The sequence below is a fragment of the Phragmites australis genome, chromosome 13, assembly GCF_958298935.1.
Source record: "Phragmites australis chromosome 13, lpPhrAust1.1, whole genome shotgun sequence".
Taxonomy (NCBI): domain Eukaryota; kingdom Viridiplantae; phylum Streptophyta; class Magnoliopsida; order Poales; family Poaceae; genus Phragmites; species Phragmites australis.
This window is the reverse complement of record NC_084933.1, coordinates 27,764,699-27,783,607: the sequence shown is the minus strand read 5'-3', so window position 1 is coordinate 27,783,607 and position 18,909 is coordinate 27,764,699. Positions and strand designations below refer to the sequence as shown.

Sequence of the window (18,909 nt, the reverse complement as noted above, 5' to 3'; positions counted from 1 at the left end):
ATATATTTTTGACCTGCTCCTACCGCAGCCTCATGTGCATGCTAGAATAATACAGTTCGTATGCTTCCTAACTGCTCAACATTGATGCCAAATAACGGAATGCGCTCACCCGAGTTTGACATTCTTTAAGATCTCGAGGGCATGTGAGACCAGGACTGACAAAATGCACTCGGTAGATGGTGAGAAGTATCTTAGAGTAACATGAGATGCAAGCCAAGAATATGGTCTGCCCTAAAATATGAAAGATTTACAGTACACATCAGAATCACATGATCATCTTCTCTTTCGATGAGGCTAGATGTTTAGCTATTATCCATTCAACCAGCTTTCGACAATGAGCAACGTTCTTGACACGCCTCCATTGTTACCATACCACACAAGTCTCACCATAAACTCAAAACAATTCACCACCAAGGTACCCACAATCAAACAAAATTTGATTACTTGAAATTCATACCCACATGATAGAAACTGCTGAATAGGCCACCAGTGTCCTTTTTCATAGCTCATTTCAACATATTAGTAGCCACCCAAGAATGGATGGTTGGCAATTAGGTGCACAAGATAACCATTACATGCGTAGTTCAAACTGAAAACTGAAAACAAAACTGCAACATTCATAAGATAAAAGATTTCACGTCTCTACTTCTTCGCAAAAGAAAATCTACCCTTCTTTCTAGCTTTTCTCTTGTCTTTCTTGATCTTCAAAAGAAGCTGTACCTTCTTCTTGCTAATGCTGCCAATTGGCTTCAAGAAGGATTTAGGCTTGTTGCTTCCTCCATCAGACATCTCCACATCTGTACCCATGAGAAGAGAGCACATCAGCTAAGGAAAAATAAAATGAGGAGCAAGCGAAATTGCAGAAGAAAAAACAACAGGCTGTTCAAATGGTAAATTTACTATAAGCTTCCTGAATTAGGCGCCTCAATGACCAACAGTACATTGACAAATATTCATAATTGAGAGCCAAGAATTTTGAGAAACAGTTTCAGATGGTTTTCTAATCAAACATTTGACGCCCCAAAGTTTTAAGAGCTGAAACATTACAGTAACTCTGTCACCAATTATGCAAAATGTCTTTGAACCAACTGGTGAGCTCGTTTCTGTACCTGTGCTGCAGTCCCCAAATTTCTCAATGAGGTTGAATCAAATATCAAATTAATAGTTCCCAGCTTTTCAAATAGATAAAAATTTATGTTCTTGCACTACAAATTATGTTCTTTCTAATAGCCTCACACCATAAAGTCCAAGTAACAAGGTACTAAAATGGGACAAAGATCACCAGCTTTCTGGTATCCATAAAAAAATATATGACAGCGTAGCAGCAGTTCTTCACAATTAGGCCAATTCCACCCCAATCCAAAACCAGAGGAAGCTACTCAAATTGATGAACAATAAGGATGCTACTAATAACAGAATTTCAAAGCCTCCCCAATCAACACGAGACATAAGCATGATAGCACGCAATTCGCAAAGGTATTATACATTTTGGTTCCAAGAAGCAACTACTAAGTATCAACTCGTTTCTTTTCCAGCTGAATGTATCCTGATGGTTACTTCATGTTTTGACCCAGGCAGCTTTAACTCATCGCCACTGAGATAAAATCTAGTCTCTAGACTTAAGAAACTAGCACAGATGCAGCACCGAAGAGGCAATCTGCAGATCTACAAAAACACAGTGGGCATCTCCGTGCGACTAGTAGAACTATACAGTATTTTAACAGAAGAGAAAGTAAACCGCTAATCAACAAGCACGCGGGTTCTAGCAAACAAGGCGTAGAGAAACTCCGCCTTTCCCGTGAAATAACACAACGCACTCCACGCCTGGTAACTCAGAAAGGCTATAGAAGGCTCACCCATGGCCGAGGCCGAGCTGGCGGCGGCGGCGCGGGAGCTGCCGGCATCCTGGGGCTGCGGGGGCGCGCGGACCGGGAGCGGGGGAGCGGCAAGGGCGGCAGCCTGCGCGGCGAGCTTGGCGGCCTCCTTCTTGTCGTAGAAGGGCTCCGCGATCTCCCGCCGGAGCGTTCGCAGCCGCTTCTCCCGCTTCGACCGCAGCGACTTCGCCATCTCTCTCGCTCCCGCCGCCGCCGCAACAAGCAAAGGCTAGGGTTTGGGGAGTCGGCGAAGAAAGGGAAGAGCTTGGGTTTTGTATGAACTTGGCTGGGCTTGGTCGGGACGGGGTGTTGGTTCGAAACTGGGCCGGCCCGTTTTACTCTTTGGGCCCGGTTCAATGGCCCAAATAGGTGGACAGCTGATTTTTAAAATAAAAAATTGCAAATATATTTGGATTTTATATGTATATGCAAAAACAGGAGTCTAGATTTGTAATTTTCAAAACGGATACATATATTTACAATTTTATTTAAACGATATAAAAATAAAAATAAATCTGGACAGGCTTGTGTCTTCTTTTTTTGCGAAGAAGGTATCGGCAGATTGACAACAAAGCATTGAATCGGAACTGTAGTATGCTGCAGTTGTCACTTGTTAGCATCAGTGTTGCAGTTTGCACGTCGTCCAGGCCGGTGGTAGGCTCAGGATTTTTAATTTGGATATACATATTATCTTATATATAGCCATATCTAATCAAATGATTAAAAGGGAGAGGGAGAAGGAGTCAGTGTTCTTATCGGTGTCGCTCATCAGAACTATTTTTAGATATCAACTCAATATCAGTTTTATCAGCACTAGGTTGAACCTTCGGATCAGAAAACCCGTCCTCTAACTCATCCTTCGTGTTATTGAAATTCATATCGGCTTGAAAAGAGAAACTCTTAATCCATATTAACTGGATAGATGAAAATAACAATTAAAATGCAAATGACTTCGGTTGATGACAACAATCCACTTTACAATAATCTTCCTCACAATATCTTTCTACATTCTTTGCATTTAGCAGTACCTTAAGATTTGTGTAACCGTGAACACTCACAATTTGATGGGCGTGGAGCCTAAATCAGCAACGAAACAGTTGGCTAATTCAAATACCAGAGTAAACTGCATGTGCAACATAAAATATTAAGTGTGATTCTAAACAAGCATACAAGTAGCAAAGAATATCTACTACATCTGATCATGATGAGTTGACGACATGAACTACTGTCTATTGGATAATTTATCTACTGAATACTAGATATAAAAAAAATCATAAAAATTTGGATGTAAATATGTACACCCTTATCACTTAGTGTCCCAGGCAAGCATCAGCCACCAGGCATGAATTTGAGGATTCATCGTTTTCCGTCAGATTACAATCAGTCTGCCAGGACAGCAAGTACTGATAGAAAAGCATTACTGAACACTGTTTTTGATTCAGCAACTGAAAACCATGTATAGTAAGAGGTTGCAGTCATAGAGTGGCAATCAGTAGATTACTACAGGTTAAGACTCGCTGACATCGCTTTCTGGGATTCTGATACCTGAACTACCCTGCTACATCCAAGCAAGCAAGTTTGTGTCACAAAGGTATGGAACACGCGAGATCATGCAGTCTCAAGCTATTATTTTGACAATACTGTGTGAATCTTGGTACATTTTGGATAAGCTACAATTCGAGCGACTTATTACGAAACATCACCTAATTCAGTACACTTCGCAAATCGATCACAGTACAGGCGCATCATCGTAGATCACAACCCAGTAAACACACGCGCGCCAGATTTATCTCTAGTACGTTTTTAAGTTGCAGCATCTCAAATCACCAAACAGAACACCGCAGTAAAGTTTCAGACGACCGCGGCGGCGCTCACGCGACCGGCAGCGCGCTCCGGAGCGCGGCGCGGAGGCTCTCGACATCGTCCCTCGGCAGCACCGCGGTGACGAGCCGGCCGCGCCCGTCGGCGTCCGGCTGCACCAGCACCGCGCCCTCCTCCCCGACGCCGTCCATGCCGTACTCCACGTGGGCCGGCCGCTGCCCCTTGATCTCCAGCCCGTACACGTCCGCCTGCTCCATGTCCACGAACGTCAGGTTGGCGCCGCCGTAGATGAGGACGTCGCCCGGGAACGCCGCCACCGCGGCGGTCTCGTCGACCACGCTCTTGGCCAGCAGCGCCGCCAGCTCGGCGACGTCGGCCTTCGCTGGCGACGAGCCCGCCGCCTCTACGTACCCCACCTTCTGCTCGTTGGCCAGGGACCTGCGGCTCCTGGCGGCCGCGCAGGTCTTTACCACGGTCACGGTCGTCACTTCCTTGGTGGCCCTGATCCTCGCCACCGTCTGCCACAGCAGCGCGGAGACGAGCTCGAAGGTGCCAGCCGCGTGGCGCCCCTGCTGCTGGAGCTTCTTGAGCATCGGTTCGGTGACGTGGAAGGAATAGCACGCCATCTCGCAGGCCGCGGGGACCAGCCAGTAGTCCTCGATGGGCCCGACCTGCTTGACGGAGCGCGGCGCCGCGGCGCCGGCGGGGGAGTGGCCCTGCGGCCTGTTTGCAGGGGTCAGGACGGTGGCGTCCGGCTTCTGGCCGTTCAGGATCTGCGCCCACTTGTTGAAGCAGGTGGTGGCCGACGCCACGTCGCCGATGAGGTGGGCCCAGCTGAACCCGAGCGCCAGCCCGCCGCATTTGAAGTTTGTGATCTGCAAATCAACTTGACATGTACTAGCTGACAAAGATTGTAACTTTTGCACGTAACAGAACAAAGTGACACCATCAGTAAGTTCCCAAAATTTACAGAAAGAATTTCTGAACACAAAAAGAGCACCATATTTTTTCATCTGCAAATAATTGCAGTTCGCACCTTTGTATTTGTATCTGAAATTAAGATATATTGGTGCAAGAAATAATTAATGTGTATTTGGCGAAGCAAGTGAGACGATCAGGCCGGAATTATGGCGCAGCGGTCCTACATGATAAAGCGGATCATAATGCACCACCAGCCTGAACGGCGATCCGTAAAAGCTTATTCTCTTTGCAATTTGGTCATTATCCAGGGTGTTCAGTGCTCTGGGGCCATTCATGTTCGCTTGGGTTTGTTGTTGAGTATAGTGAAAAACTTTCACTGCTGAAGTACAGCCATACTCAACCACATTGAGCTCGATGTTTTCTTTTAAAAAAAAAACTTTCAATTTTTTCAGAGTAAAATAGATCGGCTGTCTTTAAACTTGTCATGAGGTACCATATAGGTCCATAAACTTTTAAAATACAGATTTGGGTCTTTAAATTTGTTAAGTGTGCCTCCCAAGGTTCAAACCACTTTAATTCACATGAACACGCAGTCCAGATCCAACTGATCGCATGCCACGTATGTAGGCTCATGTTGATTACGGTGATTTAAACCTCGAGTGGCACTTGATAAGTTTAGGACACAAATATGTATTTTAAGAGTTTAGAGATCTTATTGACACCGTGAAATAAGTTTATGGACTGCCGGTGGGTTTTACTTTTTTCCCACTGACTGGCAACTAAGCAAAAAGACAATTCACCGAAGCTGGTGGGATCAATTTGGAAAATGTAAAACCGCATGTACTTGTACACATATAGCAAATCTTAGCTATCCATCTCTCACACATGATACTCATATATTCATTGATTTTTCTTAACTACTCATCGATTTTTTTCACCTATTTTTTTTATCATCAATCTTAATACAAATGAATAGTCCTGTAAATCATAAGTGCCTATACACATTAAAAAATTCCCCTTTAGGATCAATTTGGTTCAACAATTTTGTTTCTGACATCTGAGGTAAGAGTACTATGAACCTATGACGGGTTTATGGCAGGGTTGGTGTCAATTATGAGAACCGACTACCGAGATGCAGCGCAGTAGGACTGCAAAATAAAATTGGAGTAAATTATACGTACAATACTACTGCTACGTGCTACAGAAAAAGGCTGAGCCTGACAAAGCTACTGGTTCTTGCTTCATCAGAGTAGACAAGGTGCAGTTAATACTGCTGATACATTGGCAGCTCCTGAATACAAGACTACCAGGTACAGGAGAAAAGGTGTACTACGAATCATTTGCTACATTTTAGTAGCAGTAGTACTAACACAGGCGGCATGTATATCGTCAACAATATTACTATTTTTAGGCAAACAATACTAATTTTAGAAGGTCAAGTGTTTTTTAGAACCGGCACGAAATTGTGCCGATTTCATTTAACAGAGAAGACTAGAGGTCAAGTTTGATTTGATCATGCAATTTGTCCGTTATGTTCACATTTCACGTATGACATTGTGCGGCTGCCTGCTCGTCAAGAAAAGATGTCCTTCCTCCTGCAAAATGTGAATGAATAATCGCCCTTAAACCACACCACTTGCTTCGCGTGAGCCACCGTCTACCGGAACCAAAGAACACCCGGAGCAAAAGGCCCTTTCAACCACACCAGCGGTAGATGAATGGCACGGTGGTCCGGCCCAGCACCCATTACTCGTCTCCGGCAATCTCAAGGCATCATATTCATACACGCCGATCAAGCCAAAAGGCTTCCCAAATTTCTCCAACTGTAAGGAAGCACCATAAATTCATGAAGAGCTCGCCGCATCTTTCTTGCCCCCTCTATGGGTACTAAATGAAAGTTTGTTTGTTTATTTTTTTATTTTTTCGCTGGCATATCGTCGATTCAATTTTAGCTAAATTTGAAAAGATTCAGAGGAACAGTCTACTACGTATGATTTTGTGATCCCGTTCGATAGCAGAGTCAATCTTTGATGGTTAACAGGTATGGTCGCGCACAACTGTGAGGAGCCATACTGAAAGCTAATACTCCATGTTCAGTTCTCGCCAGGAACCGGTCATATCCAAACCCAACCAAATCACCGGCTCCGACAGAGACCACTCTAACTGCTCAAAATTCGAAAAAAAAAATAGAAATTTTTCACACTCCCTACAAACTATGGCAGCACAACTACAAATCAGGTAATTAACACCTCGCTAATATCCCTATGGGTCGAGTTCTTAATATCATCGAAATTGTAAAAAAGATTAGTAGTATTTCAGAGGGGGGGGGGGGGGTGAGATGGTGCAAGAACAGCGGGTTACCTGGACGTAGAGCAGCGGGGAGAAGAAGAGCTCCGGGCCGAGCACCTTGTCGTAGCAGAGCTGCCTGAGGCGGTCGGGCGCGTCGTCGCGGAGCCACTCGTCCATCGCGCGGTCGCACTTGGCCTCCACGATGCGCACGCCGCAGTCGTTGCACTTGATGTACGGGCGCCGCGCACCGCCGTCCGCCTCCTCGGCGCGGCGGACGCGGCCGGCGATGGGGTAGTAAGCGTCGAGCCAGGGGAACATGGGGTCCTTGAGCACCTTGGTGATGAGGGACCGGACCACGTCGCCCGCCGCGTAGTAGTACACCCCGCGTAGGTAGTGCAGCTTGAAGGCGAGGTCGGCGCCGGACAGCTCGTAGTCCACCTCCCCCGTCACCGAGCCCGGCACCACCGTCGACAGCCGGTGCCCGTGCACCGCCCCCACCGGCGCCTTCTCCTCCTCGAACACCATGTTGTTACTCTGGTGCTAGCTGCTAGACGTGGCGGGACGCGGCTCGGGTTCGAGAGCTAGCGGCGGTGCACGGACTCGGCGGACGCGTGCGGGTCGCGGATATATAGCGCGAGCTGAGGTGAGCTGAGGACTGAGGTCTCCGCGGTGGGTTGCGGGGGAGGTGGGGCAGGCACGCCACGCACAGGTTGGAGTTTAAATTCGGGAGAGAGTTGGTTGCGAGCTGAGCGCCGAACAGTGGAGCAGCGAGCCAACGATGGGTGGTGATACGAGGCGACGGCTCGGCTTGACCGCCGCCGCCGCAGCTGTTGGAGACACGAGGAAACGCGCGCGCGCACGCGCGCATGCAAAGCCTTTTGGTTTGCTGGAATTATGGGTGACAATGGGTCGGATTGGATCTGATGGGGTAAAACTATATCCGATCTAAAACCCGATAGCTTGGGTCCAATCCAAACCAAAAAGTGTAAACATGCGAGAAGTGGCACTTCAACCCGCACCCGTCGGGTGCTCATCGAGTTGCGAGTGCCCATTGGGCTTGGCGTCGTCGTTCCCCAATCGGGCAATCTTCGCCTTGATGAGCTCGCGCCGTTATGTATCCGTGTGCGCGCCACCACAGAACCGAGCTCCAGCGAGACCACTACCACCTCCCCATCATCCAATTCACCATGTGCAGGATCGCCACCCCCACCAACGCCGTCCTCATGATGCAGCTCAGATGCGATGGCATCTTCATCGACTCTGGGATCTTCAAGAGCAACACCATCATCCAGGCCATCAGTTGTGGCCTCAAGTTCGACATGACGATGGTGGCCGAAGAGGGCGGCAACGGCCTCGGGTTCAATAGGGCGACAACGATTGAGGTGGGATGTTGCGAGGGAGGGGAACGGCCGAGGTGGGCGGTGGCAGCCTCAAATTTGATAGGGTGACAACGGGCGGGCTAGACAATGCTAGGGAGGGCAAGGACCGAGGTGGTGGCGACGACCTTGGATTCGATAGGGTATCAACGAGTGGGATAGATGGCCCTAGGGGTGGGCAGCGGTCGAGGTGGGGTTGAGCTGGGGAGGGCGGCGACCTTGGGTTCGACAGGACAGTAGCGGGCTGGCTGGGCAGCTTCGGGGAGGGCAGCAGGCGAGGTTGACTGGAAGAGGCAGACCGGAGATCTCATAGATCCCTATAGAATTCTATGGAAAGCCGTGCCAACCCAAGACATGCTTATCGGACTTTATGTATTAACACTTTTCGTCTGTAGAGCGAAGCAAGAAATTGAGGCAAATGAGCACCGGAAGAGGAAGGGCAAGACTGGGCCATTGGGCTGAATGGGTTGAGTGGAGATTGAAAGAGTTCGTGTGCACCTGACCTCACCTGCATGCGAATTTGGAAACCCGAGTTTGACCTGACTCAGTTCGGTACCCAACCCGATGGACTCGTGAGCGGAAAATGAAACCTGAATCCGAACCCATCGGATATAGAACCTGCGGGTATCTGAACCCACGGGTTCAATTGTCACCCTTAGCTTGAATTTGGGCGAATCGGCATGTCAGTGTGCGTCAAAACTACCATTTTCCCTGTGTTTGGCCTCCTCTCCGCTCGATGAAGCTCCCGCATGGTTGCACAAACATGGCCCTTCGCGCAAGATCGGCGTGCACGATGCACCATGTCTAAGCCCAACGAGGGTGCAAGGCCTGCAGAGATGCAGTGAGGGAGCAGGAAGGTGATGACGCTGGTTCAAAGGGTGGAGCGGCGTGCCTGAGGGAGATCCTAGGTAGCTTGGGCAAGGACGTGGCGTGACGAATTGTGCCCAGTATCGTATTATCCATACATTGGTTTGGTATCGGTCATTTTTAGTGCATTGCCATTGAAACGAAAATATAATCTGATCTCAGTTTATCTAGCCATTGTCATGTTCCCTTTTGAAGCCACAAGCTTTAGCCTATTGCTGCACCCTCTTTTGTATCTCTCCTTGAGTGTCCTTTGCTCCGGTCTATGGAGCTTCCAAGAAAGGTGATCGATGAACCAAACACCGATCATGGCAGGTTCCAGTTTGCCGACGGTTTTAGACATAAAAATCCTAGAAAATTGGTGGAGGCGTGTCGTGAAGCGCCACAGCAACACACAAAGTTTCAGATCAGATACCATCTCTAGAGGGAGAAATAAACCAGCGAAATTTTAGTCGGGTGGTCGGTAAATAAAATACCAACAGGTGCACAAAAATATGCGAAAATTCATGGAGATCGGGCATGGAGTGGCGCGTTATCACACAAGAATTCAAACTGCAGTACGATCTCTAGACGGAAATATGAAAAGGTGAAATTTCTGCACGGGGTGGTCGGTAAATGAAACACCGACCACCCCGATCACTCGCATCCTGGTCGGTAAAGTGAAGTTTATGGTAGTTTCGTCGCTTCGGCATTGGCTTCTTGTATCCTGGTCCAGTGAGAGGCTGGCTTGCTGGCTTCTTCCTCAGGCGCTCAGTTGATTCTCTACCATTCTGTGCAGCGTATACCTGTGCTTTGAGTTTATCAGTCTACATCCAACTATCGTTTCCGCACTTGCACAGTTCCACTCTACACAGAAGTACAGAAAACTACTAGCGAGCAAACAACAGTATGTGCTGAATGACCAATCGTGTTTATAGGTATATGGTAGATCGGTAGTTGAGATCTGTTCGCGAGCCAGCTACTGGAACTGGAGAAGAGGAGCAGCTGGCAGGCGAGAAAGTTTTGTACTAGTCCTACTCCTACTTAAGTGGGAGACCTTACAATCAATTACAACCAAGCCTAGGCACAATTGGACATGTCGCTCTTATGCAAGGTTGAAAAATTCGCTTGAACCTTGAAATGCGGAGGTCACTGAATTCCTGATAATCGAAAATTTTGGTTAAAATTCGGCGAGAATTTAGCCGAATTTACTTGGTCATACTGGTTTGATCACGGTAAAAAACGATTGAATTGGATATGTAGTAATCGGACGATTTCACTGATTAATTACTCGATTTCGTCGGTATTCGACCATATTTTCTACATTTCATTTGTGATAAAAAACCACTTGATTTCCTTCAAAAACCACTCGAATTTCGTCGAACTATTCGGTTTTATCGAATTTCATTAAAGTTCAAGAAAAACTATAAAAATAGATCAACCTTTAAAATCGATAACTAATTCATCTGAGCTTCAAATCAAGTGAAACAAATTTTGTTGATTTCCTTGTAACATGATCTACATGATAAAAATATTTATAATCATAAAAAACTTGAATACTTTTTGTGATAAAATATATTTGATAAACCTAGTTAAATGCATAGTTAATTATTTGCTAATCTAAAAATCATGAAACCAGTTCTGTTAGTCTTTTACACATGATCATATGTCTTTTAAAAATACATGCACTCATGAAATAGTTATTGTAATATGCAGAATTTGTGTAAATATGTTGCAAATAGATTAATTTATAACTAACCCATCACACCTCCAAAATTAGTAACAACTTTTATTAGTTTACTTATACTATACTTTATACAGGAAAAATAATGGTAGACATAAAAATGTTAATTACAGTGATATTTCTTAACACATTCACTTTATGCTAGTGAACTTTGTAAAAATTATGGATAAAATTAATAAAACTCTAAATGAAGTGAAACTAATTTTATAGATCATCTTAAGTACACACTACACACACAAAATATGTGTTCCATGTTAATATTTTCCTTAACGTGAACCCTACTAAATGAGCTGCACGCTTTTTAAAGCATGTTTTTTTTTTCTTCCAAACTTCCTCTTCATGAAATATGATGTAAATGACATTATTTTTTAAAACAAAAATCACATAAGGTCTTATAGTTGTCTCTAGTATTTTTAGATTTTTTTGATTTTTGTGAATTTTTAATTCAAACTCGAAAACTGGTCGAATTCATAATTCGGTACGACCAAATTGACCGATTTTCACGAATATCGAATGGTTTTTGACGAATTTTTAAACCCTGCTCTTATGTTGACGGTGGATAGATTGGATGAACTAGAGTTCTGCTGCCATCTATGGCCAAAATTAAACTTCTCTCCCCACACAGTATGTACAGATGTACCTCGAACACATATTAGCAGCTAAATGTTCAGGATGCACATTGACACCGATTAGGAATGCAAGTTTCGTATTTTTTAATCATTAGGTCGATCCAAATTCAAAAAACTGAATTAAAAATCCACCCTCATCTAATTAAACTAATCTGATTGGCGCGCGTACGCCACGCCTATTTTTATTTTGTTATGTAGAGCACAACAAAAGAAGACTAAAAAATTAAGTTCACAAATTTTGTATATTTCAATATTTATTTATAAAATTATTAATGTTAAACACATTAAATTAATTATAGAGAAAACAATAGTACTTTTATGCATGCACATAGTTTTAACATGTAGGTGAAAGTAATACTAACCTAAAAAAAATTGTTTCATATTTTTTTGAGTTTTAGATATTTTTCTTTGCATTTTAGTTTTTTTTCAGCTGATTTATTAATGTAACTAATATTCATTTTGATATTTTTCTAGAATTTTTAGAAAAGAAAATTACATATATATATATATGTATATATACATGTATACCTATACGTATATATATACATATATTGTATACCAATATGTATGTATATAGGTATGCATGTATATATATACATATATATACACGTATATATATATATATATGTACATATATATACATGTAGGTACATATACATACTTGGGCCCATTGCTACAGTAGCAGGGTGAGGTTCCTTCCACCGTTAGAATATAGATATTGATTAAAAAAAATAAACTAAATATTGATCCAAATCTATCCATTTGATACCAACTTCCATCCCTACCACCGATCCAAACAGGCAATGCGTGCGAGTTGTCCATCGGTGATACACCACTCTTCTTCTGGGCCGGTGGTGTGTGGTACACAATGCGGCGCTGCCTTAGTTGCCGCGGCATGCATGGCCGGGCGCCATTTGCTCAGTTGGATCTACCTCTCCGATCCGGCCGGCCGCGGCGGCAAAACGAATGCATGCATGCACAGCAAGGCTCGATCAGATCTAGCAGCGTCCGGCAGGCGGTGGTCCGAGAAGCCCCGGAGTTAAGGATGGCGCGACGGAATGACGAGGACGACGCCTTAACTAGGCCGGAAAATTTGGTGCTCCGATCCCCGGCCGGAGCACGCTCTTGAATGAGAGTGCTCCTGCTTGATCCATCGATCCATCGATCTGCATGCCTTGCCATACATTTGGCTGTCTGTCGCGAACAAGCTAAAGGGAATTGCAAGAAGATTGGCCTGCATGGGCCCTGGGCACTGGATCTACAACTGCATGCATGCACCTTCTGTACATACGTGCATTGCAATCGCTGTAAAGTCGATCGAACGATGATTTGGCCCGACACGTTGTAGTTAATTACGGTAGCTCGAGCACGTTCTTATCTTTTGCACTTCTGAGTTATGGGCTGACATAGTGTAATAATGAAATGGCTTTGTGCATCTCACCATGCAGGAGCCGGAGCTTTTCCTTCTTCTTTTTTTTCTAAAAAAGGGCAAGACATTGCTATATCCAAGCACGCACGCATGGTTAGCGAGCCTGGGAAAAAGAAGTGGTTTTCGTTAGATCTGAATTTCCAGGAGAAGCCTGAATCTAGTCGCATCATCTAGACAAATAATGGTCAAGCTCATGTCGCCAGCTAAATTAAAGTCTGAACTGAATGTAGTCTAAACTACCCCTTTTCGACACTTCGAGCTCCACAAGAAGTCTCCACGATACATGACATGTGTCATTTCCACGCATCACAAATTTTGATATTTGTATCCTGAAATCAAACTGATTCGTTGCAAGCTAGCACATCAGCTCATGTCACATTCATGCGCTGGTGATCGATCCAGCTAGCCAGCCGCTACAGACGCCACGAAAACGATTCAATTCGCATCGGCGTCAGTCGAGCTATGCTAGCACACTGAACTGTTGGAGATTGGTGTAACCATCGGAGACGCATGAACCACGCACAAAGGACCCAGTAGCTGGGGGTTGGGAGTTGAGAACTAACCGCTGATCAAACCGTATTGATTCAACACAAACATGCATACATCAATCAACAAACGCCATGACAGCAACCAGTTTCAATTTGCAGGTGACGATGCATCGATCGGAATCGGGCGACGAAAGATGAGTCGCGTTCGGTTGGTTGGGACAGAGTTGGTTATTGTCACTTTCCCCTCTGAGTTCAGGCCCATACGCATGACATCTACTAGTAATTAGTACAGGTCAATCAGAAGATGGTGAGATGCCAGATTTTTCGTTACATATATCAGGTCACGTTGTTAGTGGCTCCTTTTCTATGCATCTAGACGATGCATTGACAGGATATATCTTGTTCTGGTTTCTGGTTAGCATGCAGCCTCGCGCCAAATGGAAAATTTAAAGATGGTGTCTTCTTGTGCAATTTTAGTGCATAGTCATTGACTCCACCCAGGCAGGACTGTGGCTGTCTCTGATTGCAATGAGCTCAAGGAATCGGCAATAAGAATTAGTTGTCTCTGATTGTAACGGACGTATGGTTCAGCTGTATCCGTTCGACGGTTCAAGTTAGTTCGGACCAAATTTAAATGACTGAAAAAATTAAGCTCAGGCTGGGCTAGCTTGGCTACAAGTGAGTAGTACGTCTCATTTTGAATGTTCCATGGCGACTCTGATGGACGAGAACTGAAAGAAGAGAAGAGGAGAGTTCCTGTCGCGTCGAATCCTGCGTCAGTATATGTGCGAATGAGAAAGCGGCAGTGATTGATACATAGCAAGCAGGAGTAGTTTAGAGTGTCTAGCTAGCGTAGCCTCATCGGCGACCACACGCGCATCATATTCTAGTAGCAGATCACCGCGACGTTGATAGGTTCGTTACACGGGCACGCTTGGCCCTGTGCGTTTTGGATGAGATCAAGCAAGTCGAGTTTATGGGAGTACACAGAGTAACTTCTCAGTGTCAGGCAACCGGAGACCTGCATCAGGGTAATCGATCAGAGCCTTGCTGGAGGGGAAGAGGATCCTCAGACCTCAACGGATTTTGATGTCACCTGACTTCACATGCTTTTGAGACATTAGCCCTGCTTAGTACAACTCCAGTTCTATTTTGTTTCTGCTAGTTAAATTTAGATCTAAATTTTTTTAGATCTAGAGCTATGAATGAATTAAAGTTATTTAGTTAAGTTATCTGATTTTTATTTTAAAATAAAAATAAAAATAAAAATTAATTTCTTTTATCATACAAAGGTATGCCAAATAGAACCATAGTATCGAAAATAGATGGATAAAATATGATGCTAATAATACATGACTATAGTACAAACATGCTAGGTACAATATATTTCTACAGCGACCAGCTGCATTTCACTATAGCGATTTAGTGTTATCCTCTTACTTAACAAGACTAAAGTTAGAAGCTTTTATAGCGAACATGCCCTTAAATAGATTATAGCAAAACATCATTAGGGCATGCATATGATTTTGATTATTAATGATAGTATAGTCAATGAGACTAACATGTTTGTCAAATATATGCTTTAGTAGATCTCGTATATGCAACAAAAGAGAAACCACCCAAACCGGAACAAGGAGGAATGAATTGGATTTGTCTTAGGATTTTTGACATGATCAAATGGGATGGATTTCTATACAATCATGTAGAGCATTTCACAAGCTTTCCAAAAAGCTAAAAATAATCAAAATCGGAGTTCAGAGCGGAAAGTTGTGCCCGAAATATGAATCGCTTATCGGCTGAAAATTGTACACACCGGATCTTCTGTCGTTCACAATTAAAATACTCTGTCATTCAAAAAAAATACTTCGGCGTTCAAAAAATGAACACGTCGGATGTTCCGGCATTCACAAAAGTTTTCGACGGTTTATTTTTTCTAGAGAGCTTCCAAATAGGGTCTAATACACGTTGAATGTTCCAGCATTAACAAAATGAACACGCTAGACTATTTTGTGTAGAGAGGTTGCAGATGGCTCAGTTGGCATCATATGCACGCTAGATGTTCTGGTATTCAAAGTGGACATTATACTAGACCTTCCGGTGTTCAAAAAAGGTGGAGTTCCAACAGCTAGCTTTTAGTGATTACACGTCAGATGGTCTAACGCTTATAATGTTGCATACGCCGAATCATCCGGTGAGTACAACAAATGTGACAGTTGGAACAACGACTAGTCTGCGAGGTTGATGCTATAAATAGCCCTCCACTCTATCATTTGATGAAGTCTAAGTGTCCTGCAGTATAAGAGAGCCCTTGGACATTTGAGAAGATATCTAAGCCACAAAAATGCTTAAAGTGATCATTTAAGATAATTAAGTACAAGATTAAAGAGTGATAAGTGCTTATAGGCCTAGAGAGAGTTGTAGCTAGGTGTTACGATTTTTGAGAGGGAATCAAGGAGCGATCCTAGCTTGTACCAAAAGGTACATCGGTGTCTTATAGTCTTGGTGACTCGCCGTCATCTTGAGTCAGAGTTGCTCAAGCTTATTGACCACCTGACTTGGTGTGGAGCGACGGCAAGGTACATGTACAGGGATACGAAGACCTTTACCTTGGTAGCTCAAGCTCTGAAGTGATCATGACGATAAGAGGCCGGAAGAGAGGTTAGAAGAGAGACCTTCTTGGTGACTTGATAGCTCATCCGGCTTAAGACCTTATCTTGTTGGCCTGGTGGCTTAAGAGTCGTGATCAGGTGCTGATTAGGAGCATATCTTTGGTGGAGTTCTGACGTGATTAGGAGTGACATTCATACTATCAATATCACGAGATAAAAATCTTTTGTACCGAGTTTACTCTTTCTATCGTCTTTACGCTTCTACATTTACATACTTACATTTTATCTTTGCGTATTTACCTTTTTAGATTAGTTTGTTAGGATTGACTATAGTTTGTAAATCTCTTCATTCAGTAGAATAGACACACTAGATAAATCTACAGTACATTTAGATAAAAGTTTATATAGGTTTATCTTGTATACTAAGTAGCTTGTGCACTAATCTTTTATTAACATAACTAAATATAGAAAGTCACAATACAATTCTGTCACCTAAGGGGGTGTAGCTCATATGGTAGAGCGCTCGCTTCGCATGCGAGAGGCACGGGGTTCGATTCCCCGCACCTCCACTTGTTTTATGTTTTTTTAATTAGTCTTGGTCATAATCACTGACAATTTTATGCAGAAAACGTATTTTTATTACTCACTGACACCCGATCTAGTTGCCAAAATCGCTTTCTGACTCTGAAAACATAGTGGACGTTTGGTTACCTGTACCAAGCTCGGTCAGGCTGGTAGGATGCAGGTTCCTGATGTTTGTTTGTTTGGATGGATATTTGGGTTTACCTCACCAGTGCAAAAATATTGTTTCAGTCTGGCTCTACGGAAGGAAAGTGTATTGTTTCTCTAGAAGCATGTGCTCAGTTAATGATAATATTAGTATATATATTTGGTTTGTAGCTAAAACTTGTCACGGTTTGTCATGTTTAAAATTAGTCAGGTTTAATAAGTTTAGACATCTATTTGTTTCGTAGCTATAATTATAGTAAGATTATATTTCTGCAGCTATGATCATGTGTGTCAGTAACTCAAAAAAGTGTAGCAAAATTCCCTTAGACGTGCTAAAGTGTGACAAAGATTTTGATCAACTAACTTTAAATGAGTGTGACAAAAAATTATGATAAATAGTGATAAGTTTAGTATATGAACCAAACATATCCTCATCTTAGTATATTTCAAATTAGATTAAAGCTTAATGTGATAAATTAAGTACTATACAGTGGATTTATGTAAAATAAACATCATATTAACACTTATTTTTTATTTAAATCTCATATAAGTATATACTTATGTGTACAACCAAATATAGTCTCTTCTCAACTAAATTAAGCACATATAACTAACCAAACAAATAACACTGCATACATAACCTAACTCGAATAAACTTGACTCGCTAGACATAAACCAGGCTGAATGATACGAGCAACCAAATGGACCTATATTTGTGCGACGAGCAGCAACCTGACTGTCTTGAGATACTTTCTCTCCTCCCACCCTCACCACGCCGTATCCCGACGGTCCAAAGCTATCGCATAGCACTGTCCCCTGCGCGGCAAGAAAGAAAGACCCCAGAGAGGGAAGAAACAGTGGCAGAGGGAAGAAAACAGAATGGGGGGCAAGAGCAGGGTTCGAAAATTCGACGGTAACCGAGCAAAAATCACGATAACCGGCTATCTTGGTCCGGCTTGATTTCAGAAACCGAACAGTAACTGAATTTGAATTCAAAAAATTTAAAAAATCAAAAAAAAAATCCTAAAAAAGCTAGACACAATTATAAGACATTCTGTAAAAAAAATTCAAAAATAATGTCGTTTGCATCATATTCTATAGGGAGGAAGTTTGAAAAAAAATGAAAAAAGTTGAAACGTGCGACTCAATTATTAACTCATATTAAGAAAAAAATTAACATGCAAATACATATTTTTCTTATGTAGAACGTATCTTAAGAGGATCTTTAAAATTGATTTCACTTTATTTAGAGTTTTATTAATTTCTCTATGATTTTTACAAAGTTCACATGCATAAAGTGAATATGTTAAGAAATAGCACTGTAATTAATTTTTTCATGTCTACTATTATTTTTTATACATAAATCATAGTATAAATAAACTAATAAAAGTGATTTCACTAATTTTTGAGGTGTGATAGGTCAGTTATAAATTAATCTAGTTGCAACACATTTACACAATCCTGCATGTTATAATAACTAATTCATGAGTTCATGTATTTTTAAAAGATATAGGATCATATAAGAAGACTAAAAAAATTAGTTTCATGATTTTTGATTAGCAAAGAGTAAACTATGCATTTAACTTGGTTTAAAAAAATACATTTTCTCACAGAAAACTTTAAACTTTTTTATGAGTATAAATAATTTTATCATGTATATCATATTACAAGGAAACCGACAAAATTTGTTTCACTTGATTTGAAGCTCAGATGAATTAGTTATTGATTTTACAAGATTGAGATAATTTTTAGGTTTTTTATTGAACTTCACTGAAAATCGAGAAAATCGCTCGATAAATCGAGAAAACCGAGCGGTTACCGACAATACAGAAAATTCGAAAAAATCGCTTGATAAATTAAGAAAATCGCTCGGTAACCGGTCCAATTCGACCGGTTACCGATCGGTTAAAATCACGATTTTTCTCTCAAATTTCAAATTTATTCAAATAATTTGTCAGATTTTTTTAAATTCGAATGATTACTGTAGTAATCGCGCTTTTTGGGTTACCGCTGGAGCTCGGTAACGGTAGGTAACGTAAACCTTGAAGGGGAGGCGACCCGCAAGCGCATTTCGCGTGCACGAGCGACGAACTCGACTCCTACGTCACCTTGCTATCCGAGCTTAAGGTACATTTCGGTTCGACTTGCTACTCATGT

The 18,909-nt window shown here is 42.8% G+C and overlaps 2 protein-coding genes and 1 non-coding gene across 3 annotated transcripts; 1 reads left to right on the top strand and 2 right to left on the bottom strand.

Annotated features, from left to right (window-relative positions):
- Positions 1–462: 462 nt before the first annotated feature.
- LOC133888752 (uncharacterized) lies at positions 463–2,136 on the bottom strand. The gene is made up of 2 exons (XM_062329100.1): positions 1,857–2,136; positions 463–797 (listed from the first exon to the last, which is right to left on the bottom strand). The coding sequence occupies exons 1-2, from the start codon at positions 2,065–2,067 to the stop codon at positions 643–645; spliced, it is 366 nt and encodes a 121-aa protein (XP_062185084.1). The 5' UTR covers positions 2,068–2,136; the 3' UTR covers positions 463–642.
- Positions 2,137–3,468: 1,332 nt separating this feature from the next.
- On the bottom strand, positions 3,469–7,592 carry LOC133888751 (protein ECERIFERUM 26-like). The gene is made up of 2 exons (XM_062329099.1): positions 6,978–7,592; positions 3,469–4,570 (listed from the first exon to the last, which is right to left on the bottom strand). The coding sequence occupies exons 1-2, from the start codon at positions 7,428–7,430 to the stop codon at positions 3,746–3,748; spliced, it is 1,278 nt and encodes a 425-aa protein (XP_062185083.1). The 5' UTR covers positions 7,431–7,592; the 3' UTR covers positions 3,469–3,745.
- Positions 7,593–16,519: 8,927 nt separating this feature from the next.
- Positions 16,520–16,592, top strand: TRNAA-CGC (transfer RNA alanine (anticodon CGC)). The gene has a single exon. It is a non-coding gene; the product is annotated as a tRNA-Ala (tRNA).
- Positions 16,593–18,909: the final 2,317 nt, after the last annotated feature.

Excerpts from the sequence above, each read along its gene's own strand:
- LOC133888752 (XM_062329100.1), bottom strand. The coding sequence starts at position 2,067 with ATGGCGAAGTCGCTGCGGTCGAAGCGGGAGAAGCGGCTGCGAACGCTC. Across the intron at positions 798-1,856 it reads CAGCTCGGCCTCGGCCATGG|ATGTGGAGATGTCTGATGGA; the intron begins GTGAGCCTTCTA and ends TCATGGGTACAG.
- LOC133888751 (XM_062329099.1), bottom strand. The coding sequence starts at position 7,430 with ATGGTGTTCGAGGAGGAGAAGGCGCCGGTGGGGGCGGTGCACGGGCAC. Across the intron at positions 4,571-6,977 it reads CCCCGCTGCTCTACGTCCAG|ATCACAAACTTCAAATGCGG; the intron begins GTAACCCGCTGT and ends GTTGATTTGCAG.